The sequence below is a fragment of the Rhyacophila brunnea genome, unplaced genomic scaffold (genome assembly GCF_057557595.1).
Source record: "Rhyacophila brunnea isolate RB1 unplaced genomic scaffold, BYU_Rbru_1.0 scaffold_10, whole genome shotgun sequence".
Classification (NCBI taxonomy): domain Eukaryota; kingdom Metazoa; phylum Arthropoda; class Insecta; order Trichoptera; family Rhyacophilidae; genus Rhyacophila; species Rhyacophila brunnea.
The window spans coordinates 25,637,150-25,664,353 of NW_028232752.1; the positions used below are offsets into that span (position 1 = coordinate 25,637,150).

The following is a 27,204-nucleotide window of genomic DNA, read 5'->3' on the forward strand; positions in this document are numbered from 1 at the left end:
CCCATTGCTACCAAGTTGATTCAAGTAGCTATGGACTAGAGTGGTCTGACAGGAAGCCCTGAGGCAACTCTGATGACAGATTTGCCATGAAGTCTCCTGATTAGACATGGTCAACTACTGAAAAATATAGTGGTCAACTACTGAAACAGCAACATGGTTTTGAAAGATTGAACACATTTTTTTTGTAACAGACCCTTTCTTAATTTTTGTCTTGTCATATTAATTAAGACATTTGATCCATTATGAGTAGACTTGCTTTGCGAACATTCGGTCTAATGCTAAACGTTATTTGTTATTTTTGTTGATATTTTCAACAAACAGTGGTCAACTACTGGTACGTTTACCTTAGATGTTTTTTTTCAAACAAAAAGTCGCATTCGACCAATCTGCGAAGCTCCATTTGGCAACATGTGTTTTGTGAATAACGATGACGTCACATCGACGTATTCGATACCACGTTGCAGGCAGACGAGGTTTGATGTGAGAGCCTGCTTTTGTTTTTCATTATACACTTTTTAGGATTTACTTGACGTCTGTATGCTCGCTACACATCCTTTTTTGATTAATAATCTGATAATTTTGTTCTCTATCTACAAACAAAGAACATGATGGTTAATTTTTGGTAATTCCATCAATGATTAATAATATTGATGTATCATCAATGTCTAAGTATACACTTAAAATATTAGGTAGTCTGTGAGTATGCCACACTAAACGACAAAATACAAGCAGTGCCATTGCGACCAACTCAATAACAAAAAACTCAAACCAGTTAACCTAAAATTTGACGTTTTGTTCATAGACAATATACGTAAAGTTTTATTAGAATTATTAGCAAAACATTTTCTTTGATATTGTTAAAGCTAAAGCCTTTAAAATGCCAAAGTATTACTGTGATTATTGCGATACTTATTTAACTCACGATTCACCCAGCGTCAGAAAGACTCACTGTACAGGACGCAAACATAAAGACAACGTACGATTTTATTATCAGAAATGGATGGAGGAGCAAGCTCAGCATTTGATCGACGCGACGACTGCGGCCTTCAAAGCCGGGAAGATAGCTCAGAACCCATTCGCAACCTCCAAAGGGGGTGTAGCGATCCCTCCGCCCGCTAATCTCGGAGGACCTGGAATTCCGCAACGACCGCCGGGCGCTCCGCAAGGCGCACCGCCGGGGATGATTCCTCCGCCTGGGATGGGACCTCCAGGCCCTATGCCTCCGATGATGATGGGCCCCCACGGTCCTATGCCACCTATGATGGGTATGAGGCCGCCCATGATGGGCCCTATGGGTCCAATGATGGGCCCAATGGGACCTATGGGACCGATGCGACCGCCTATGATGAACGGTCCACCGCAAATCAAAAATTCGTGAGTGAAATCTTCAAGTTGGAAGTGTGAAAGACTAATCTTAATCAGGATTGCATAGTGACAATTTGTTTATCTAAAATTAACCAAATTACGAAGATCTTTTTGAATTTAGTCTTTGAGAATTTGTCTCATTATTAATCTCATGTTTACAGATTATTTTAATAGTGTTCTGAATAATGGTATGCTGATTTCGTAGTGAGTTTCAGTTGTCTTAATTTTTATTTACTTAGCATTCATTGATTGAAACATAATACAATAACTCTGCTTTACCCGATTGGACAAAAAATATAAAAGAGACTCAAACTGACATATGAAACTAAGCAATCTGATTATTTTATTGTAAATTTGTTAATGATAAGTACCGTATGTATGTCATGAAACTAAATGTAATTTTTATAATAAATAATACTTGAAACATATTATTGCCTTCATTTTTTATATACCTACTGAGAATCTGAGGCGCACCCATTAAAATAATATTTTAAAAATCAACACATGCAATATTTATTTTGTTCTATAAATGGAGAATTAAAATGGACCACACAGGTGAGTTACCTGACATTTTCTGGTAACAGCGAGACGAGCGGGGTGACTTCGGAAATGGGTCAGTGGCAGAACATTCAGGTACAAGATTAGTTACGAGGGTGGGTCAATAATTCCTTAGAAAAAAGCATTAAAACAGTTTTTATTTTTGTATTTTTTTTTTATTTCTCAACATAATCTCCTTGGAGCTCAATACACTTGGTTAGACGTTTCTCAATTTTTTTTAAACCGTCAGAAAAATAAGTTTTCGGAAGGTCCTCAAAATAAGCATTTGTCCGATCGATGACTTCTTCATTTGAAAAAAAACGTTGTCCACTTAGCCATTTTTTTAAGTTTGGGAAAAGGAAAAAGTCACTGGGGGCTAAATCTGGCGAATACGGTGGGTGGTCGACCAATTCGAACTTCAATTCTTCAATTTTAGCCATTGATCGTAAACATGTATGAACACGGGCATTGTCCTGATGAAAGAGGATTTTTTTCCTGTTTAAATGAGGCCGTTTTTCTTCAATTTCGTTTTTTAGCTGGTCCAATAAATATGCATAATAATCCCCTGTTATTGTTTTTCCTTTTTCCAAATAGTCAACGAAAATAATTCCACGTGCATCCCAAAATACAGTAGCCATAACCTTACCAGCTGATTTTACGGTTTTCGCCTTCTTTGGACATGGTTCGCCTTTCGCAATCCACTGCTTTGACTGTTCTTTCGTCTCGGGAGTATAGTGGTGTATCCATGTTTCATCTACAGTCACAAAGCGACGAAAAAATTCATCCGGATTGCGTTGCATGAGCGACAACAGGGCTTTAGAGGCCACCACCCTATTGCGTTTATTGTCGACTGTGAGCAAACGCGGCACCCATCTTGCAGAAACTTTTTTCATGCCCAATTTGTCATGTAAAATAGAAATGACGCTACCTTTTGAGATCCCTGTAACCTCAATTATCTCACTCAACTTTATTCTTCGGTCACTTAACACCATATCGTGGATTTTATTGATCATTTCTGGTGTAGTCACCTCTACAGGACGTCCTGAGCGTGGTTCATCCTTTGTTGATGTACGACCACGTTTAAATTCATTTAACCAGTTATAAATAGTTGCAAGTGAAGGAGCAGATATGCCGTGAACTAAATCCAACTCATTTTTTATTTCCTTTGCTGTTAACCCTTTTATATTAAAATGTTTAATAACAGCTCTAAACTCAATTTTCCATTTTTCCATTTTCCACAAGCAATTTTTTTTTTTAAATGTACGAGAAACACACAACAACCCGACCAATCTGATTGAAACTTCGCAGCAAACTGAATCGGTAGTGCCGCTGCATGAAAACAAACCGCTTACAGTACTAGTCGCGCCACCTGTCGGCTTTTCTAAGGACTTATTGACCCACCCTCGTACCATCTTTTGCCTAAATGTGGACATTACGGGACGGACTTAAAACATAATATTTGTCGCTGCTAACACCTTGTTATAAAACTGTCAGAATCTGGTTCCTGTCTAATTCTCGAAGGGGGCAATTTAGTGGACGTTACTAGATACCTACTGAAAAGGATTAGAAACTTTACGATCGACAATGAGTCAAAAGTAGGTAATTGGAATAGGTTGGCATGATTACTTGCATTTTCGATTACTCTGAATTTATCATTTAATTTGTTAGTGTGAAATCAAAAATGCTTGTGTTAAATAGTTTTTGTATCTAAAAGCAACTTCACATTTTTTCTGAAATTCTCTTCTCAATACTGGTTTTGATTCTGCTATAATTAGTATGCCACAAACGCATTCACACGATCTATAATTCCGTGCGCACAAAGCCGGCTATAGAAAATGGGCGTATATACACGCTGTACTTTAGACTCATTAAACGGTTGATTTTTTGTAAATAATTATAATATTAGTTATTACACACACTGCCATCCCTTGGAATTATGGTGAAATACAAGTCTCTATGATATGCTTTTAATGTAGTTCCAAAGAAGATGTTTCTTTCATAGAAATTTGCAGCCCACCAGGTACCACCATACTAATATCTCCCGGTATTTAATGGGTTAAACTAAGCCACATAAATTTTGTTGAGCTTGTAGTGGAGTACTGGACGCCTTCATCTTGCAGTAGTTGGTTTAAATTCTACTAGTGAATTAAACTCACATGTTTTTTATATATAGTGAATAGTGAAATCCATTTCTTGTAAAAAGTCTATGAAGGTAAGTAATTACTCTGTGGATAAAGGTGTTTTTAACTCATTGACCGCACAGCTGTTGTGCCCTCATTAGGGGGCCAATATATATAAAAAGCATGCTATTTAACTTGTTGACCGCGGAGCATTTAATTACCACATTTAAATAACATGCTAATTATATCGAATTATAAGGATTAAATGTGGTAATTAAATGCTCCGTGGCGAAACGGTTAAATGATCAGTTTAGTTTTCGTTTTAGTCGAGCTATCAGTTAACTGGTAAACTGATGATGTGTATATGCAAAAACGTGGCAGGATGGGTTTGCCATCAGTTATTGTATAAGTTTTTAGAGTTGCCAGTTAAACTGACGTGTGGATGACTAATTTATTCACATTGTCGAGTTCTTTGAGATTTATTGACTATTTACGAATATTAAAAAAAATTACAAAATACAGTAAGTATCGTTTTTTGTAACTCAGAATGTAGGTACCTAATTAGCGAAATTAATCTGAGCCTTTAGCCATGTCCGTAGATCAGTGGCGGCCGGTGATAATAAAATTAGGGAGTGCAAATAAAGACATGCATATTCCTATTCGTGGTATTGAAAAAAAAATCTGCGATAGCCTTCGTGGTGTATGTTAAACGACGCTTACATTCACGGACAGCATTTATTTGTTGCCAAAGTTACTACAAAGCCTCGGTATGATGCAAAAGGCAATAGGTACACACTCTTTTCGTTTTTTATTGTACCTAATTACACTTCATATGTGCTGACATAGTTACCAAGTTTGTCACTCGTAACTTCCATAAATCGTAACTAATTTAAGTATTTTAGACATGTTTCATTGAGAAAAAGCTGCAAAATCCTTATTTGTCATCCCACATTATTCTCATATACGCGCTGTATCATTTTTATAAACACTAGGCATGGATCATTAATTTTCCAACGGGATATCACTTGTGTTAAAAATTTGCTACTACTTTTGTACACCTCAATTCCAGAATTGCACTCCAAATGGGACTGATTTGAAAGACATTCAAGGTCAAAAATAAGTATAAGTAGGTATATTATACGTATTATGTTATTTATTTTACTGTAGATTTATATTAAAATTATTTAATGTTTAATTTTGAAATGTAAAATAATTATAAAATCGGTATTTGTTTGGTGAGATGGCTGTACCTAACTTAATGATAACAATATTACTCTAATCAATATTTTGATTGGTTCAATATTAATATGACGCATCAAACAAGGGAGCATTTACCTCATAACGTATGAAATAATAATATACCTAGTATTTTAAAATACTGCGCGGGAAATTTTTACCTACTTCATACGTACGTACAATAATATTATTATAAACGCGACATCTATCGGTTATGCTTAGAATCACTCGGAGGGAGAACATTGCACAAAGCAAGGTAAAAATTGTACGTTCAATTTAGCTTACATATCGGCAGCATGCAAAAAAAGCATCTGGCGGGCAGTGCAGGTCCTGTGTTAGGTATATGTGAATATCTTATTTTCATCATTGTTGAATTGGAATAGTGAAAATGTAAATCATGTATTTACCAATTATTCTTTTTAGATAAAAAATATTCTAGCAGCATTGTCATATGTGTGTAGCGTGGCTTTGTTTACTATCGTTAATACTATACTTACATTAATACCTCCTTTATATGTGCATGGATTTACTGCTAACAGTGAGTAATTCAGAAGCTTCCGAGCTCTTTTGATTCATGCATTCAATCTTGCCAACTGCAGGATAATACATGTTTACATGGACATTTTCTTGTTATGGTCGCGATATACGCACTATTGGTGGCGATAAATCTATGCACGTGCACGGGCGCTATTTATAATACTATCAACTATATATGGAATTTTAATTCTAATCGATCCAAGTTGTCACTTATTGACATGTCTCATTATCCAATGTTTATAAAGTTTCCAATATTTCCTGTGCAGTTCCATTGTTTACGAGTAATGGCATTATAAATAGGCTTGATGAATTTATTAATTGGGAGTGTATGTTAATGTATAATATTTCCTAACACTTATAATTCCTTACTATAATGGTTTCATGATCATTAATATAGATACGTACTAATCTGGTACATGTATATATGGTAATTAAATATCAGTGGCGAAGGGTGGAGGTAGGCTCTTAAGATCCTATATAAATGGTGCACACTAAACTTTATCAGTCATACGTATTTGATTTCATTGAACTAAGACTGCAAGTTGCAGATGGTGTTGGGGTATTTTTATAAATTAAATTAAATCTTGCGTAAACCAAGCAATAATAGATAATAACTCAAAAAAATATTTCTCTATTTTTAAAATATCTCATTAAATCATTCATAATTATATTAGATATTGTGGTTTGGTGTAGGCGTGGCTTAATAAACTTAATGAAAATAAATAAGTATGATTAAAAAAGTGTGCATTATTTTTGTCGGAACACCCATAGTGTACCTAAACTATTATAGCTTGGTTAGTCAGGGTTTAATTGACATTTAAAAACCAACCAGCACCATCCGCAATTTGCATTATTAGTTAAATGAAAACAAATTTAAGTATGACTGACAAAGTTTTGTGTGGACTATTTATATCGGATCTTAACAGCCTACCTCTCGCCACTGTTAACTATATTATGTTATGTGTCAGTTGCGAATTTACCATTGGTGAGTGTGCAGTGCCTCAAGATGTCCAAAGGTAAATCCCGGATTGGAAAAAATTACTCAAATGAAAAGTGATAAACTTAAATCAGCTAGTTCTGTGTCAACAAAGAAATCGACCGAAGGTACTTGAAGGAATTTGAATTTAAATCCATTAGGATATAATGAATTGATTGATATACCACAGATCTTTTGTCAGCTTGATTCTACATTTTCCTAACAATAACAATGGTACAGTTAAAAGAAAAAAAACACAAGGGATTGAAATAAAATAAACTCAATAAATATCATATATTAATTTATTTAAATAAATTAAAAGCTGCATCATAACATGTCATCATTTTCGAAAAACAAATCATTTCTGTTGTGATTGCATGTATAATAAATAACTAAAATATTAAAATTTGTAAAACAATGTAATCAAATTCAGTCTGGGATGTTTTCTATCTCATTTGGATTGTGTAAGTCAAAAATCATATTGGTCCCAGAAAAATATATCATAAAAGCTGTATTTACCGCTACACTGACCTGTGAAAGTAATTTTTATAAATGATATAAAAAGACCACAAAATCGTCTAGCACTTCTAGATAATTCACTCTCTAATACATATAAACCCTTATCGTCGATAAACGTATGAAAAATTCTAAAACATTAATATTATCCTTAGGGAACGAAGAAGGCTTAATACATTTAAATAGATAACTACACACTTGACCAGAGATTTGTGCATTAAAATAACTTCGCAACGTCATCAACAATATTTATTTATATTATTTTAATAACACTATCCAAAGGCGGACATTATTACTGGATATATTTAACATTATTATTCAGGTCGAAATTCGACAATCCATTGACAATGTAGTAATATTTATTCCACAGGAGGAATTAGTGAGTGTATCATAAAGCCGTCTCCAAGGTGGGGGGCGAAGGAGATTTGACAGGTTCACTTATCGGAGCGACATTTTTTGGTCCGTGTCGGGGCGTACTCTTTATTTGGCTGGGTATATTTGGAACGGGTGCATCTTGCGACAGAAATTGCGCCTTTTGAGCTTGGATGTATTCAGCCCTCGTCAGTTTTCCCTGGGAGTTGCCCAGTTTTTGTGGTTGGCCAAATGTATTTAGCGCTTGCAATTCTGATTTAGTAAAATTATTTTCCTGGGTTTTCAAAAACAGATTATCTTTAATGGGCGATATTCCGTTATCTAAGTCTTCAGTTCGAGGAACGCTATTATCACTGAGAACGTTTTCTCTTATTGTAGGTATAAGGCTTCTCCTAAAACCCTGACCTGGCTTTGGTTCTGCGGTTTTAGGACTCGATTTGGCGGTGGTTTTATTTGAAAAATCTGTCAAAATCTCTCGTTGATCTCTATCGCCAGATCCATTGGGGCTGTCGTCTTCGTTAAAGGCTTCAGGAATGGGAGATGACAGCACATCAGAGCGGGGGCTCGGGAATCGCCACTGCGTTTTGGGAGAGAGCAAAATTTTCGGAGTAACTTTGTGTTCTTTTATTAACGTGTTAGTTCGAGATGGGGATGACGGATTTGGATTATTGCCAATTCGCATCATTCGTCTGTGCGTGTACGTTTTAGGGGACCCGCTGAGATCAAGAATGTTCACGTTGGAGAGATTATTAATCCGAGACTGCCCGGGGATCGGAGATTCCTTCGACAGTTTCAACCTTTCGACGGCGGAAACTTTAGCGGGCTGCTTTTGAGTGTACTGCAAATTTAATTTGACTCCGTGCTGGAGAAGAAGTTTTTTGAAATCTAACCGAGAAGTCTGCGGGGCTGGCCCGAGGCGGTCTGCGCAAGCCCAGCTTTGCCGTGGACCCATTTCGTGTTGCCTGGGCGATGAGGTTTCAGGATTTCTATTGAAAGCGGTCGATGCAAAATTATCTTGATTATTTGGCGACCAACTGTGTCGCCCTCTCGCGTCAGTCAAATATCCAGTTTCAGGCATTTTAACGGGGGTTATCCTGCCGGGAATAGAACTCTCCGAGCTTCCGGGGGAGAGACTAGAGACCGAGAGCGCCGGAGATCCGGCCCTGTCCAGTGGTGGACTCTTAATATTCATTTTTTTTTTACTTTTGTGAATCACAGCATACAGTTCCTCGTTCGACATCGTCGATTTGAGGGGGGACGTCATTTGATTTGTGGCGTTGATGCTATTCTCTTTGGCGGTGTCCTCGCGGGTGGGCGTAGACGATTGGAAACCTCCGGCGTTTCTCGGGTCTATGGGAGACATTTTGAGCAGATCACTGTTATATCCGCGCAACAGTCTTCCTTGATCTCGATAGCTGTTTATAGGAACAAAAGAATTATCCGACGCCCTTTGGAATGAAACGTTTGCAGCCGAGACTATTTTTGGAATCTGCACGGGTGTTCCTAGGGAATGAATATTGGGCGAAACGAGTCTTTGGTATTCTCCATCGTGAGGATTTCTAAAGGTGCTCAAGTTATCGGCGGGGAACGGCCGCAAGTCTCTTTGAATATTCGGGGTGACCGAACGCTGTGACGCACTGTCATCGGTGAAAATATGAGAGGCCGGCTTCCTGTGCTGAAGGGTCCAATAATCGGGACCCACCTTTTGAGGCGAGCGCGAATATTCAGTAAAGTTTTGATCGCCCTGGGCGGTTCGCTTCGGCATACTGGACGATTGCGATGCGTTATATGTATCCGGTTGCAGTGGCGGATTTGCGAGGTGAGAAGAAATTCCCTGCTGGAGACGATCAGCCGATGAATGTCGATAGTCTGCAAAAGTATTTGAAATTAACTTTGATAATATATTAAAAAATATTTCACCCTTAAACAAAAACTATACACATAGTATTATAATATGTATTTAACTAGAAAATCAAAGAATCTAAAATTATGCAAGCGACCTAATTAAGTACCTAAGCAAAATTAAACTGACTAAATTATTTAATTGAAATAGTTTTAAAAAATATTACGTATGATAAACATAAACAGCTTCTATTCTTTCATAGGGATACTTTATGACTCAATTTTCTGGTGGTGTATGATAATTTATTAATGAATTTTTCTACAGCATTAGTCATTTTATTAGTTCATTCATTATATCAACATAACCATTTAATGTGTCAAATTATAGCTATGTTAGAATGTTATATATAAAGCTAAACAAAACGAAACTCGTTTATTAATTAATTATTTTTTATTAGTTTTTAATTAAATAGTTAATTAGAATACATTTAAGGCCGTACATCAGTTGAGGCACGGTCTAAAAAGATCGTTGCTAGGCGATGCGCGGATAGCGTGTCGCGGGTGCAAATGACGCCTGTCAAACGAAATATTTGTCATATAAATCCAACATACGTCCATTTTATGTTCTATTTATTGTTCTATTAGTAACAATAATAATATATTCATTGACATGTTTTCTTTTTAAAGTAAATGGGTAACGTTTTTAGTCATCTTTACACGATTTAAGAATTAATTGGCCCGTCGCCATCACGAAGCAAAGTGACGTGTTTTTAGCTCGACGTTCTCTCACTGAATGTGAGCGAGTCCAAAATTTCGTCGCGCCTACAGTTGAAAATTATTTGCCGTTTCACTGATGCGTCACCTTAACAATGTGAATGTTTTAGAGTTTGAGACTGTAGACATGTTGATTTTTTGAAGAGAAATATCATTTAGGTGTTATTATGGAATTGACATTATTTTTCACTTTGTCCGGGAACAAAGTATATAGAGTGCGAAAATTATAAGTTGAATTGTCGTGGCGCTGCGATATAGAAAGGATTGTCTGTATTGTAGTTCTCGGAACGGCCACGCTTCACGTTAAACTTGCCGCAGTCTACCTAGTAGAGTTTCACCTTCCATCAAGCAGCCATGCTGCTTCAAATGAACTAACGTCTAACTATTTAACAAAATTAAATATCATCCATAAATCATCACTCATGTTCTAACGTAACGTAAGGTGTATTTTATTGGTTTTTAGTTATTATTCAAGATTGAATCCAAATATGCAATGTAGGTATAAACAGCCCAGTAGAATTCCAGATTCCAGGAAGCAACTTAAGCCAGTGAATCAAAAAAGCAACACCTACTGAAGAGAGACCAAAACTACATAATTGATGGCAATTTAAGTTATTTTCCTTATAAACAGGGTGATAAAATAAATGGCAGGCAACATTTTTTTGACAATCCAGTTTTTGATGACCTACTTATGTGAAAAACGATGCTTTTGAATATAATATGTAATTATAATAATTAGTACCTAGTTATAGTGATACAAAAGAATAGTCATTTTAATGAAATATTCAGTTGTTTTATTTGTGTCAAGATTTAAAAAATATGTTGTTTAAAATATGGTTCTAAATGCACATACCCTACTAATTTATTGAAACAAAAAGAAGCATAGTTTTCTGTTCAGTTAAAATAGGATTTTTTTGAAATATATACCTATTATATATCTTCAAGATGTTGGTAAATATGCCGCAGATGCTCGCATGAGATTTTAAAACTTTCTTTTTAGACCAAACCAAACCTACTCCAACCGAATATAATTTTAGTTTGTGATAATGATCCTTCAAAATGTATGAAAATTTCAAATTTTAAATTAACAATTATTGGATTCAAAAGCATCTGTGCCGACAGAAAAAGGTATTAAATACATTGGACGCTAAAGACGCACCTAGCGCGTAACGATTAGGTGGCCATTCGATATAATTAGCATGCTATTTAAATGTGGTAATTAAAAAGAAATTATCTAGTCAGCAGTCAATGTGTCTACATGGAAATTAGTAAATAGTAGTAGTAAAAATTATAGTAGAAAATAGTAATTGTCTACATGGAAAAAACTGTTTTCATTAAAAAAATATATAAAAGCTCATGCGGGCATCTGCGGCACAATTAACAAGATCTTTTTCTAGACATAATGTTGTAATATTTACCTTGCTACATATTAAAAATGCATTGGTAAATTATTATGGCATGACTGTTTCACTACACTACAAAACAAATACATATTAAACAGCTTGTAATATTATTCTAAAAAAAAATAATTAAAAACAAAATAGGACATGGTATACTACCTTTCAATTGCAGTGAGAGTAATATGGAAAAATGCAAATAATGCAGGCAGTTGATATGCAAAATTGTACAAATGGCTTGCAGGAAACAGCACTTCGGTTAATAATAAATTAACGTGCTGAAAAACACTCACAGGTTGCATTAACACAAGTGGATGGAAAGAATTATGAAAGGAAATTAATCAAGGAAACAATTATTATTTGTCATCTCCCAATTTCTTATTATAACTTATTAAACAATCATAATGAGTGATTAATAACCACTGAACTGTCATTAACTTTACTCATAAATGAATCATTTTCAAAATTCCTAATATTGCACAATCTGACATAGATAATAATAATATTTTTTTAAAATAAATTTAATGTTGTTTACTGAGTGGAAAATATATCCATAGATAATAAATTAATTAAATTAACAAAAACAGTGTTTATTATCTATCTATGGCTATGCATTTAATAGGTATTTACTTGTCAAATTAATGTAGGTAATTAATTAAATAAGAATTTTAGTTTAATCTTAAAGAAAAGATATTATGTTAATTTTGTTGGAATTATAAGTACATCATAATGGATTAAATATGTTTTAATGAATTTTCGATTTAAAGGATACTTGAATGATGAATATAATAAAAGATTATAATATAACAAAGAATTTATCTATGATGAATCTTTCTGTCGTCCTTGTAAAGATACAGTGATAGAATACTCAATACACTGGGTACCCCATAATCATAATAAATACCTACTTACAATTAAAAATTAATGAAAAAATATGCATTGCCTAAAGGTAAAACAATATTTATGAACATTGTTTAGTTTGGGTTAGACGATTTGAAATCAGCTTAAATTTTATTAAAAGAAAAAAGTTATATTTAGATTTCATAACTAAATGCTTTAATGAGTAATCTGAGAGATGACTGGATGGAGAGGTGGGAAATTGTGACACCATGTAGTTTGGGGTGCATTGAAGCATTTTGTGACATGCGATTTTAAAAAGGTGCAAAATTAAAAATAAAATACTGGCACATTGACAGAAATAAATTTGTAATCTATTTGGCACATGGATACACAAAAATTCAAATTCATTATTTTTATGTTACAAAAACACACACAATATCATTATTATAAACAAAACTTCATGCACTTACATATCAAAGCAATGAATTGTTGATATGGACTGTATACTGGACAAATAAAATTCATTACATGCATTGCATCTTAGAAATTAATAATACATTAATTCAATTAATATTGACAATTTAAAAATAATAAAGTGCTATGTACAAAACTGATAATTTATCCTATATACCTAATTAAATGTGTGATATAAAATTAGATCTATTAAATGCAATGATTCAATTTTGTATTTATATTTAGAGCATTTTAAAGACATAAATATACATACTACCTATAATGCATACTTAATTATTATCAAGGGAATTAAATATCTCAAAAAATAACTAGATAAAATATAGATTTAATTTTGTATATTTGTAATAATTAATATTATGGAATGTTTTAGATTTTTAATATTTTATTTAATATCATTAAATCGAAATTCATTTATAAAACCCAATGTTTCTCTTATAAGTAGGTTTTGGTTACTTATATTAAAAAAATATACTGAAAATAGAAATATATCACAAATTTCATTTGTAATCGAACACTATAATATGATTATGATTGAATGTTTCAATATCATTAATTAGTTAACATAGTTACGCTTTTTTTTAAAGAAGTCATTGCTTAATTTTAATTTGTAAATTATGTGACAGATTTTATTCTATATTGATTTATCTCAACAGCATTTTAGTCACAATTGAGTTAATGTTACACTAGCTATATCATGTATTTAAATTGTAAACTATGTAGCTTGATTTTCAGCGAAGCGACAAGAAAACAAAACAGTTAAAATTGATAAAACAGGAAGATTCCTGGAATAGTCAGAAAATAAAAACATTAAAATGAAAGATTACTGTGGTTTTAGAAAGGTCACAAGTGCAGATAAAACATTGTATACTAAACACACACAAACCAATTTATGAGTTATGTTACAAGAGGGGCATTTTCCCAGGGAGGCGAGTGAGAATTTTTTTACAACACATAAGTGAGAGGCGTTAGAAATTTTGCATTTTATTGTGAGGAGCCCGAATTAATACCACACCCCCCGACAGTGAGACCAAAACCAACTTCTGAATTATAATATATACAAGTGTTTCAAATAACCGAGTGTCACTCTTTCACCAAATTTCTGTGTCGCAATTATTGGCAACACTCAAAACCCTCGCCCGGTGATTGGAGCCGTCAATGGGCACTGTCACTTTGTTCGGAGATGAGATGTAAGGATAAGGATGAGGTCTCGGACTCTCCTCGCAATCGGAGTCGAGGAATTCGTCACACGACAGCTGTTCAGGCTCGATGTGGACTTTTATTGTCGGCCTGGGGTGGCTATAGATTGGACTGTTAAGAGGGCTCAACGAAAGCTCTGTAAGTTTAGTTTCAAAGTCATCTGTTAAATTGTTCAAGGATGTGCCATTGCTTTTATCAATATCGTCAGTAAATTTAAACTGGATGTTATTAAGGTCATTGTACATGCACATTCTACTGCACAGTTTAGGAGAGACGGTAGGGGGATAGTTGATTCGGTCTCTCAGTAAATCCGCGGCTATTTCAGACTCAATCTGTTCGATTGATTTAGTGTTTTTATTTGCTAAGCCAAAACTATCGCCATTTAGCAATCTTCTAATTGGCATTAATGGGGAGTTGGCCATTTTGTAACTGTCACTCCGTTTCACTTTTCTGACAATACTATTGTCACGATTGTCATTTAGCATATTGATGACGACTTTAGAAAAAGCTGATAGACGAGCCGACGCATTGCTATCGTTGGCTGTCTTATCATTTTCACCAGGAATACTGTTGTTTTTTAAGTTGAATATTTTCATGACCTCAGCGCTCTTAGCATTCTGTTTGGAGTTTGAATTGGGTTCGGATTTGAATGTCGGAGAGAGGAAGCGAGGAGTGGAGGAGGCGTCCCGCGTAACATGATGCGGACACGACTTCACATGGACATTTTTACAAACACAACCGGACAAGCGTGACTTTCCATTGCGGGCCTTACCTTGGTCGTTATCTTTAATCGGCGAGAGGCTGACCCCGTGGGCGTCCTGGATATTAACATAAGCACCTTTCGCCACACTCCTCGGTGACATTGGCCGCAGACCAGTGTTCGGAGTCACTATACTGGAAGGGGGCATTCTCACTACTTCCGAAGTTGGAACGGCCACGTTTGATTTGACGCTGGGCGCGCGAATTACTACTTTTCCAAGTTGAGGAGACAATGGTCGATTACTGTCCATTGGAACTGAAAATTGCTGCTTATCTTGTAGGATATTGCGGGTGGGAGAACTCAATCTGGACAAAATTTTTGGAACAATTGTGGCATTATCGGATAAATTAGAGGATCTTAACAATGTCATGGACTGAAGACTCTCGGAGTCAGCGGGATCATCGGCGTCAATATCTGGAACATCTTTGACAAAAGGTCCAGGTTCGAAGGTGGTGTGAGCTCCCTTTCGTCTCTTCAAACTGTCGGATGAATAAATGACTTTCCCGGCGGAGTCAAGAGTGACTCTTGCTCCGTTTTTCTTCAAAATATCATGCGCTCTCTCCAATTTCTCATCGGTGCTGTCATTGAGAGAACTCATCGTCTCTGCTGAAATATTTGCTGGTAGTTCGTTGAGGGATACATATTCGGTTTCTTGCAGTCTTCCAGACAGAACCGTTTGCAAATTTCTCTTCACCGTATCGTTAGAGTAGTAAACACCACCTCCAGAATTGATGTTAACCTTTTGATTGTTATTTCTTACGTCGGCAATTGTCACATATTCCCCGTTATCACCGTACGGAGATTCATTTGGTCGATCGTCTTTCGGCCCGGGTGATTTTTTCAAAGATAATTTTTGGGGGAATGCTTCTTTGAGTCGACACATCAAGTTATTGAGAGGCATTCGGTAAGATCTCACAGTGCTAGGTTTTCGGGTATCGCTCTGTTTGGTGGAAATCGGTTTTTTAGTTTTGGATTTCAGGCCGAAAATACCGTCGGCCTGAAAAGCGTCTATGGGTTTATCGATTATTTGAATATTTCTCATCGATACAGACTTATGAGCATCATTGAAAACCAAGGTATCCAGATCAGTCTCCTGAGGGGGAAGATCGAGTTTGGGGCGGCTTCCGATTTTATCTTTGAATCGGTCGCATTCGTCTAGCGCTGATGATGAGCCCGTCCGTGTAGTACCGTCAGTCTTGTCTGAAGATGTTCTTTTAGAGCTTTTGACGCTTTCATCATCGGAATTGTGAGGAGTGATGACACACATAGACGGAATTCTCGAGCTATTTATCGTAGTCTTCACCCTGATCCTCTCGATTCTATCGACCCCTTCCAGGTCGGACGATTCGGAGAAATCGAGTTCTGAATAACTCAACTTCCCACCGTTGGCGCTGGAGACAGAATCGTCGACCGGGGAACTGGAAGTGTTGTGCCCAGAGTCCGGAGACTCGGCTCCGGTGCCACCGGGCAGAAGGTTCAGGCCGGTTCGGTGGACGTCCGCCGTCACCGTTTCTGAAGTGACTTTCTCGTCGCGAACAAGCACAGAGGGGTTATCGTTCAGCGATCTGTTCAATAAAGAGTCTGTAGATGCAGGCGGACCGCTGCGGGTATTTTTTGACATCCCATTGCGTTTGATGGTTCCCATCCTGTCAGAATTGGAACCTGCGGTTCCATTGGACAGGCTTCTATCGGGATTGACGGCGGACCCGCTGGAACTGCTCCGGCTCCTGTTCAGTTTGGTGAGAGAGCTCTTTCTTTCGGGGACAGCAGGGCCGAGGACCAGGGAGCGGTCACTGCCAGCTGCGAGCAAAGTGGTGCAGACGGTGCCTGCGGAGCTGGTAGTGGTACTGGTGGAACCCTTCCCGAATAGCTCATACTCATTCTCCGCTGTTTGGTTAGCGGAACCGGTGAAAGTGCTGGTTGTGTGTAGAGGCGTGATCGGGAGACTTATCTCTTCCTCCTTCAGAGTCTTCAGGCCAGAGTCCACATGGAACGAGGTGTAGTACCCTTCAGTATCGCACGAAAATTCAGAGCCGGTCTCTGTATCATCGTGCAGATCGTGAATGATATCGGGAGTGAGGGTGCCTTCGCTGGTGACGCTACCCGAGCCGGAGGTGTTGAGGAACCGGCGCCGGCTGACGATAGAACTCGGGGGGCCGTGCCCGACGTTCAGGGAGTTGCTGGAGGTGGCCGCCGAGGTGGTACTCCTGGGAGCGGCCGTGGTGGAGGTGATCTCGGAGCCGACGCTGGTCCGGCCCGATTCGGAGCTGGCCGACCAGTTGCCACTTGAGGAGTGGGGCTCGTCGCGTGCCCTCCTTCTCCGCCCCCCTGCGCTAGCCTCCCTCAGCCTGACGGCCAGAGAGAGTGCCCCTGACGCGACGGCGATCCCTGCACTCTTTTCGGACGAGGAGTATGAATTATTTCTCTCGTGAGAAATCTTCCTATCCTGCTGCTTGCCCGCGGTCTTCTTCCGGCGCATCGTGACCGTTTCGTAAGCGTTGACGTCATCAACGTCCCGAACGGCGGGCGATCTGCCGCTCTCGCTCCGTTCCCCCTTGGAGGGGTCCCGGCTTCCCCCGCCGGGAGACCGGCTCATCATCCTGAGTCGGCTCCGTCCCCACTGCTTGAGGCTGTCAAAGTGCGACTTCTTGTGGCTCGAGGTCTTGAGAAGGTCGCCGGAGCGCGACCGCGTCGCAGCCCCCGAGTCCGGACTTCCCGGATCGTCCACGGGGCTCGTTTCGTCCCTGGGGCAAACACACCGAGCCGATTAGTAGGGAAAACCGACTCGTAAAGCTCGCTCGTTCCACACTCCACGATATTCAGTTAAGATTGTCAGCTAATAAAAATGCTTCAATAAAATATTGTGAGTGGAGAACTACAAGGTTCTAAGTGTTTGTCCTTAACGAAACATAAGTAACAATGAGGCAGCTTAGAATACTCCTTCATTGTTGGGTGTGTTTTCTCAAAGATGAACACTTGGAACCTTGTAGTAATAGGCTCGCAATATAATGCATATAGTTCCAGCAAATTTTAGAGGAATATTAAAATATTCTCAAGAACAGAGTGTGGTGCGAGCGGTCTTTATTAATCGTAGAAATTAACACAAATTTGTACATACTTTGTAATGTCTGACGTAATGTACAAGAAAGCCAAATGGGTGAATGCCGGACGTCATTCATGATGTTCATAAATCAATAATTTAGTAAAGGGAATTTAAACATTGCTCAAACGTGCCAAAGTTATGTAAAGGTTAAACATATCGGATTATGAATAAGCAAACGTACCACACATTAAGTGCAAAGCCTTATGAAATTTTTTTGTGGTGGTCGCACTGATGCAGATTGTGAATTGTTATACCTACTGATACCCAGAGACAAATAAATTGATACGAAAATAATGCTAAACCATAACTAAATAGTTGTAAACAACTCCTTCACATCTTGCATTGAATTATACTTAGATATGAGCAAAATGATATATATATATATTTTTTTTAATATTTAATAAAAATACAATATATTATTTGAAAAGCTGTTTAAAAATGAGTTCTACAAACTGCAGAATTGTTACTTTATTAGATGTTTGCAGAACAGTCTCTTTAAACTATGAGGCAGTGAGTTACAACATGCAAGTTACATATAAACATACCGCATTAGCGATTAGTTTCATGGTTTTGACAGAACATAAGTCATAGTCGGAGCGGCGCCGATAGAGAGAAAGCGATGCAATAGGCTTGATGTAAGTGAAATCGGGAATAGATATTGTAACAATAATCAACTTTGCCTTGTGTAACTCGTGCGTACTAGAAAAAATCGCATCCGTTCTCTCTCTCTCTGCCGATCTGCTATAGTATTTTTGATATACCATAGACCAGGGATGGCGAAGGGTGGAAGTGGGCTGTGGAGATCCAACATAAATGGTGTTCACTAATCTTTGTCAGTCATACTTATTTCTTTTCATAGAACTAATAATACAATTTGCAGATGGTGTGTATTGGTTAGTTTTTAAATTTCAATTATCCAGCCTAGACCAAACCATAATAGATATTACATAAAAAATATTCTTCAATCTATAAAAAATCTAAAATTATGCCATTAAATCTTACATCATTTTATATATTTTATAGATAGAAGAATTGAAGATTGGTCAAGGCAGAGTTTAATTGAATTTTAAAAACTAACCAATACCAACTGCAAGTTGTACTCTTAGTTCAATGAAAACAAATAAGTGTGACTGAAAAAGCTTGCACTATTTATCTCTGATTTCCACAACATACCTCTACCATTTACCACTGGTAAACCCATGACATGTGGACTATTTTTGTATAACAAACAGCCAAAGTTCAACCTTTGTATACAAAAGTTTAGCATTAATATCTCATTAAATTGTAAACAAACATTTACTTTATATGTAAATGATTAAGATATTTTCTTGTATAAATTTAGTTTGTCTCTCGATCAATAGGTAACTTGCACTAGTGATATCTATAAAGCGTCTATGAAGCTTACCCCGCGATTGCATCTCTAATTTCTTTCTGATCTGTGCCAGTTATTGTGTTTCGTCTTTTACCGCGTGGTTTCCTTGACCTCGTTCTTCGCTTAACAGTTTGCGTGTCTATGCCGTTGACATTCCTATCGCAGGATGTGTCCACGTGGAGGAGGGATCTTCTGGAAATGCACATCCGGTCGAAGCCTCGGCCGGACGTATCTATCGGAACCATTTCTGGAGGGAATCTGGAACATAACGATCGGATATATTAAACAAAAAGTAAATTAATTACATTCTAATAGATGGAAGATTGTACTAGGTATGCCATTTGAGTAGTTTTTTGCGACTCGGGTTTCGCCTTTCGGCATCTTCAGGCACTATGTGCACTCACCAAAAGGTAAATACACACTGACAATGAATACACACATAATATAATATTATACATCCGAATACATACATATAAATGTTTTATATCAATACCATTACACCATAATATATTAGTCTCGCATGTAAACCATCATAAATCCATAATCCATTAGAATTTAAATTCAAATTCCATCAAGTACCTTTGGTCGATAGTATTAATATTATAAATTAATTACATTGTCATTTTACAGTGATCTACATAAGAACTACAAAAATTTGGAATAACAATTTATAAGACAAGAAGTATTAATTATTATGGTTGACAATTAGATGCAAATACTTACTTCAAAGCTATAGCGCCTAATTGTTCTTCAGGACTCGGCAATTTATGATCTAAGGGTTCATCGTCACCGGAGCTGAGTCCTCCGCAAGAATCTACAGTGTCCTCCAGCGTGAGATTGGTTGTGATTCTCATTCTCCCGTCTGGGAGGACGGTCAGGTCTCCGAGTGCTTCGCTGGAAGTCCATTTACGTAACTCTTCAATGGCAGCGGGCTGGAAAAGACATTGTATACATATATTTTACAGATAACACAAAAATAATCAGAAATGGATTGCCTTCTTTCTGGTTGAGGTTGTAACAAGCTTTATTTTCAATAGATATCTACATCTGTATCATAATGCCGGGTCCACACTGGCAACATGTCGCGCGACAACCTTGTTAAATTTTACGATAATTATCATACTTATCGTAAAATTTAACGAGGTTGTCGCGCGACATGTTGCCAGTGTGGACCCGGCATTATAAATGCATTAAAGGTTGTCACAGAATTAACGCACATTCAATGTTGGTATTATTTGAAGAGACTCAGCACACTTTGTGTTTCTTGTGTTTGACCTGATCACAGTGGCGACCGGTGAGTTATTTTACTGGGAGTTCACTTTTTTCACCTTTTGACTGCCGTAAAAAGGCATTTGCCTTCATCAAAACTTCACCAAAAAATAAAAAAAAACTATTGGTTTTTTTAATTTAGTACATTTAAAAGAAATCATAAATAACTCACTATTTATTATTTGTTGTACCTCTTAAAACAGTTTTTCTTGAAAAAAATGGATTTTAAACTTTAACACAAACTGGTTGACACGAACTATTTTGTTTTGACCGAATTATTGGTACTACCGAAATATCTCGTATCTGGCAGTGACCGGGATTTATTGTTCATTTGTATGAGAAATCCATTCTTCTGTTTTTCATCGACACAAATTTTTCAATTACGCGTTTGTTGAAGTCAGGAATCTCTTGTATCATTCTTTTTTCGATACTGAGTATACATAATGCGTTCAATCTTGATTGCGCGATGGTGTTTCTACTAAAACACTTGATCCGTTTGAGTGTGAAAAAACATCTTTCGCTTTCCACTGATGTCATCGGAATAGTAAAAATTAAATTTAATAGTAAAACCGTTTCCGTAAATGTGTCAGCATTATAAAAATTATCCAAGCTGTAAATAACAGACAATTCATTTTTGAGTTTATTTTTATCTAAAAAGTCAGACCTATTACAGAGCTAGTTTGGAGAGATATCATAATTGATAAACATTGTGAATTTAGTTATCAAACTGAAAACAAACTTGAAGTTTATTTTTAAATTGTGCTTCGCCTAAATTTGAGAAATGTTGTCAACATGTGCGGAAATTTAAATGCGTACTGTGAAAAGAATTTATTTTTATAATAATATTGAATAAAAATTGTCAAACAATAATTGTATGTGTGATACGGGCTGTATTGTTTTAAAACCGATGAATCTGCGTTCGGGCCGAGAGCGACTGAAACTGTCGCTCCCGAGCACGTAGAAAAAATATTTACGTATTGCTATTCCACGCGACAGACGACGCTCTTTCTCATTGCAAAGAAATCGAAATTAGATTACTGGGCGCTTTGGTCGAGCGATGGCGAATATCGCTCCCATCAACATATAATATTATTATTTAAAATAGCCGGTTAAAAACACATATTAGAATTTGTTTTTGTATATGAATTAATGACTACGGTAATAGATCAGAACACTTTTAATTAATCAAATATAAATTAAATACTCATTTAAAAAAAGTCTTTTCGCATAAATTGAGTGGGTGGGTGTGCACCGCCCCAGCGCTCTCAAGGGAGAATCGCCACTGCCTGATCATCATAAAATCCTCAGCAATAAAACGCAAGACTTCAGAGCCTTGATCCATGGTGACTGGTTTACACATAATTTCTATCTTATTAATCTGTTGTGTGGACAACACATGTGATATATTTTAAAAACCTAGAATAAATGCGATTTCAAGAAAGTTGTCATAATATGTTTATGTCCAAATTCAATTTATTTAACACATTGTGGTCATTACAATATAATTATATATGTTTACATTTTGCAACATGATATTAGATATTTATCTAATAAACAAAAAAGGACATAATAATACTTATACATGGTAGAAGAAAATATAAAACTAGAATTAAAATAATGGACAGATACAGAAGTGAATTAAATAAATTCATTCAGCGTCACAATATGGCAGGTTTGTTGGGAGAACAAACAACCTCACTGAGCTTCCCGATTTCTTAGTCAGTTATTTGGGCGGGTGGGATAGATCAACACTAGCAACACTGGCAGAGTTCTCATTTAGACCATGTATAAGTCTGAAAAATACTCAGCTAAATAAAGATCTCTTATTTTATTTTACATAGGAGACATTAAAATTTATTAGTTCAATACAATATCAATAATTATGCCATTTAGTTTAAGTTCAAACAAGTTATAAATTAATAAGAACAGTGAGGAGTCTACCGGAGGAGTTAAACAGATCCAACTGTAAAAATATATTATAATAACGTTCATCTAAACTCACCTTACACAATTGGAATACCTATATCGAGAAACAATCAGTACTCACTCCCGATTTCTCATATAATTGTCGAGACACATTGAAAAATCCTCCCAAGAATGACAGAGTTCTCAATTTCAACCACAGTGAAAAAATACGTAGCCAAATTCAGATCTTTTCTAACAATTAAACTACAGTATATTATTATGTTTGTGTGTGAAATGGTAACCGCTGGACGTGATACAGTGGTACCCAAGGCGCAATAACCGACCACAGCTACGCCTCTAAACCTGGTGGATAGACGAACTGATACATCTCAATTGAGATATGTACGCAGCAGCGAAGAACTAGAGACCTAGAAAAGTGGAAGGAGCTACGGGAGGCCTTCATCCAGCAGTGGGTTGATCCGGCTGATTATGATAATATATGATATGAAAGTCAGCTGGTTAAGACACGAAGAGTGTCAACATAGATTCACGTAAAAAAGTCTTATTTCTTTTGAACCTTCTCCACTAAAAGGCTGTAATCGCATAGGTACTGGCGACTTCATAGTTGGGTGGTTATGTTTTGACATCGACTGGTTCAATACGTTAGTCACTGTATAAAAGAAACTTTTTGCCACACCATTTGCACGAAATCGTGTAGCTTTCAATTAATTTATTCCACAGCGAAATCGCTTTGATTCACAAAAAATGTGTCCCGTTAGTAGTTGTGGAACCTGTCCGAAAAATTCTCGCCATATTTGGCGGTAAAACATATTGAGTAATCGGAAAAGAAAACAAAAGGCGATCGCAAATGGTCAAAGACATTGCCATACATGGGAACCAGTCTCCGAATAATAAAAATAACCCTTCCATGCTTATCAATTATTATTTAATATTTTCAACTACTACTAAGTAGGTACAATAAACAATTTTTCTTATTCAACGAATGAGGCACAAGATGTGAGAATGTAACATTTTATATATTGAGTATACATAATTTGAAATCATTTCATGCATATACACACTAGAAAAAATCAATTTGTAGAAAAAAATACGACACCCGACGGGACTTGAACCTGTTTCTGCTAGATTCGCGCCACTATGCTTTTCCAATTAAGCTACGGACATATTACCAAATTACGACGGTTTAAACTAGTACTTGTTATATGAAATGCTTATGCCCGTGATGCGAGTTTTTTTTCGGGGACGGAAAATTAAGAAGGAAAGGCAAATAATAAGTTTTAAGAGCAGATTCTGTAGAGATGAAAAAAATGTAGATATGTATATTATAATTGAATATGGACATTAAGGGGCGAAAATGTGTGTTTGCTTATGGGCGCCATTTTTCTCTTATATATAATATAATATATATAATGTATCTAGTACCTACCCTTCTGGATCTTAATAGTGTGGTGTCATCCGTATATAGATTTCTCGAGAATTTACAAAACGCCATCGACCAATAAAGGTTTAAAATTACGGGTCTAGGACGATTTTGGGCCGGGACAACTGGACGCCAAACGCAATTCGAAATTAAATAGACGTTAGGTACTTAATATTAGGGATAATTAATTATAGGGATTTAAAAGTTGGTGAGAATTTAAATATGCACACGTAAATAATGATTTAATCGTGCATATGTTTAAGTTCCAACGAAAAAAGACTTTTTTATTTTATATAAAGCCTTAGGCATGGTAATTGTCAATCCGCAATAAAAAAAACATTTTGTTAAGAGTAAAATGAATTAAAACTACTAAGTAGTAGATAGAAATTGATTAAAATTCCTCGTCTACGTGTCTACGACAGTGCGGCGTCCAGTTGTCCCATTCCCAAAATCACTACCCCAACTGTTATATACAATATTATTTATGTTATGATTCGCACATGCATACTGAATTATTTCATATTAGAATCATCAATGGGCTTGAATAATATTACAAGATAGTTAAAAACATTGCCACAATAAAAAAAAATATAGCATTCCTTTCGTAGGGTTAAGAATTGTCTTTAAAAAAGCGACACCGCCGCGAAAGGAGGAAGTTGATGCCGGAATATTTTCGAAAAAATTACTCGTCCGAATCTCGGCGGGCTTTGAACGGACAACCGGTTCTTTGGGCATGCGCATGACCACAACAACAGATCCAAAGAGCTTTATTAGGGTTGCCATTAGTTCGGTCGCGGTTAATTAGTTTATCCGACAAATTAATGATAGCCATCTACCTATCATACTATGCATAGTGAATAGAAATTCTAAAATATTCTGGTTTATCGGTAAATTAATATGTCGCCGGATTTAGTATAATAAAAACATGCGGAAATAAAACGTTTATTATACAATGAATCAAAAGTTACTATTTAAGGGGGAAAAGAATATGAATTTATTGTCAAATTGAAATTTTAATCATATTTTAATCGACCAATCTCCATCTAAATAGGTAAAATGGGAAAAATAAAAATATTATTTTATTTCAAAGAGAAAGCGACAACATGGCAATAGGGGTTCGACTGTACCTACAAGTCCTACAAACTTATCTAAAGAACGGTCAAAATGGAGCTACGAACTACCATTACCAGGACGCCATTTTGAAAACGTCATTCGAATGTCAGATTCTGTCCGGGGAGTCTTGGGTAGTTTTCGACAGTGGTCCCCCCATCTATTCTTTAAATAAGTTTGTAGGTCTGTACGTGATTTTGTATTGTTCCATGTAGCTTTTTGAAATAAAATTATCAATTGAATGTTGTATAATGAGTTTTCTTGGGACAATTTTGTCAATTAATAATAGGTACATGGTTTTAATGTTGTTTTTTTTAAATTAAAAATATCGATTTTTACGAAAAATATAAGTAAATGCATTTTATTCCGTTATTGATGAATAATTGCATCAGGCGTCTTTGACAATGAATGGGTTTAGCTTTATTTTTTAAACTCTTCTGTGTTACTTAACTTGATAATTTAGTTAAGTTTTCACATAAAACGGCCTCAAACGGCGAAAAATGGCGTTAATAATCTCAATAAGAATGGAATTGACACGGGAGTGTGGATGCTGCTGATGTATAATGCCGACAACGGACTGTTCAAAAACTGCAGATAAAGAGTCCAACGAGGCAAGCATGCGAATAAAAAATCATGTTACTGCCCCATATGAGGCGTTAATAACGACAATTCAACCATATATTGTTGACAGTTCATGCCTTCATGTGTAACGATTGATAATAATAATATGTACTTATATTTTACATATTAATTCGTCCCTATCATGTGCCATTTATAATGTCATAAAAAATAAATTAAACTGAATATTGGGTAGCTGGCAGCAGAATCTGAAAGTGCCAAGGGTTTCGAGCAAGTAGTCGGTTACCCTACACTTAAACACTAAATACCTACTTTCGGAACCAAAGAATTTTTCCTGCCTCTTGAATTATATACAGCTGGTTGAAATTGGACTCTCAAAATGCTTTGGACATCTTCAGGAAGTATTGTATTGAATTCCAGGGAAGTTACAAAATAAATAGGCTTCCACAACCATGGTTATAATTAGTACATATATATACCTATTACCTATAGTAAGGTTTACTGCTAATATTTAACACGAGCGTGTTTAACTCCTGCGTGAAATACGAAAATATAACATAAGTAGACAAAAATACTTATACTTTAAAATTGAAACATTTTGAGATACCCAGAGGAAGCTCAATAACACCGATATCACCAGTTTATGCTGTGCAAGTTTCATCACTATTAGTCCTGTAGTTTTTCAGATAGGTAGGTATAACGTAACAAAAAACAAATAGACAAGGATTAAAAAACAACAGCTAGATTTTGTGCTTTGGTAGACTTTAGTTGAATTTTGTACATGTCTATAAACACACAATAATATTAATTAATGTTGTCATGAAAATGTTCATAACTTGTGGAGTGATTCAAAGAAAGATTATATAATAAATAGGTCACGTTTATTCACAGGGCGTAAAAGAAACAGAAATAAAAAGTGCATGAAAGGCATTCATAAAAAATAAAAATAAAACAAAGAAAGCCGTGCCCTGCCTTTATGTGTATTACTGATAAAATAATAGGTTTTTTAGTGTTAAATTTAACCCTTACGAACCATATAGCAATTAGATATTGCTGTCAAATTATATAAAAAATAAGCATTAATACAATCGATAATATTATAAAATTATTTAGCTTTAATTTTTAAGGGTCAAATAGTCTTCCCACCTAACCTTCAGAATGGGGTTATAAGATTAGTGATTCCGGAATGGTATATAAGACATAAGGTTAGTGTAGAAAAAATAGTGCGAATTTAATAACATAATTTAGATTAATTAATAAATTAGGTACTCGTAAGTACTAAAAAGATTTTGAACACCTGATATGATTCTGGTATAACGTATTGTCATTATATGAACCAAATTTCACATCTTCAGGTACACCAACGGTGTACAAAGAAAATGTTGGAAGATTACCTTCAGAATGCATAGTAATATATACCTAACAACCTTATATAATAATACCTACAATAATATCAAAGACCCAAATTAATGTTAATAAAGG

General features: G+C 36.1%; 2 protein-coding genes across 4 annotated transcripts in view; one reads left to right on the forward strand and one right to left on the reverse strand.

Annotated features, from left to right (window-relative positions):
• Positions 1 to 732: 732 nt before the first annotated feature.
• snRNP-U1-C (small ribonucleoprotein particle U1 subunit C) lies at positions 733 to 1,793 on the forward strand. Its single transcript, XM_085948754.1, has one exon. The coding sequence runs from the start codon at positions 878 to 880 to the stop codon at positions 1,376 to 1,378; it is 501 nt and encodes a 166-aa protein (XP_085804880.1). The 5' UTR covers positions 733 to 877; the 3' UTR covers positions 1,379 to 1,793.
• Positions 1,794 to 7,546: 5,753 nt separating this feature from the next.
• Positions 7,547 to 27,204, reverse strand: part of gukh (NHS actin remodeling regulator GUK-holder) — a 469,721-nt gene continuing 450,063 nt past the window's right edge. For all 3 annotated transcript variants that reach the window (XM_085952611.1, XM_085952619.1, XM_085952604.1), the window contains 4 exons: positions 20,142 to 20,350; positions 19,452 to 19,676; positions 14,956 to 17,687; positions 7,547 to 9,528 (listed from right to left, as the gene is read on the reverse strand). In XM_085952611.1, coding sequence (XP_085808737.1) covers positions 7,676 to 9,528; positions 14,956 to 17,687; positions 19,452 to 19,676; positions 20,142 to 20,350 — 5,019 coding nt within the window. In that variant the 3' untranslated portion in view covers positions 7,547 to 7,675. The remainder of the gene's footprint in view (positions 9,529 to 14,955; positions 17,688 to 19,451; positions 19,677 to 20,141; positions 20,351 to 27,204) is intronic.

Excerpts from the sequence above, each read along its gene's own strand:
- snRNP-U1-C (XM_085948754.1), top strand. The coding sequence starts at position 878 with ATGCCAAAGTATTACTGTGATTATTGCGATACTTATTTAACTCACGAT.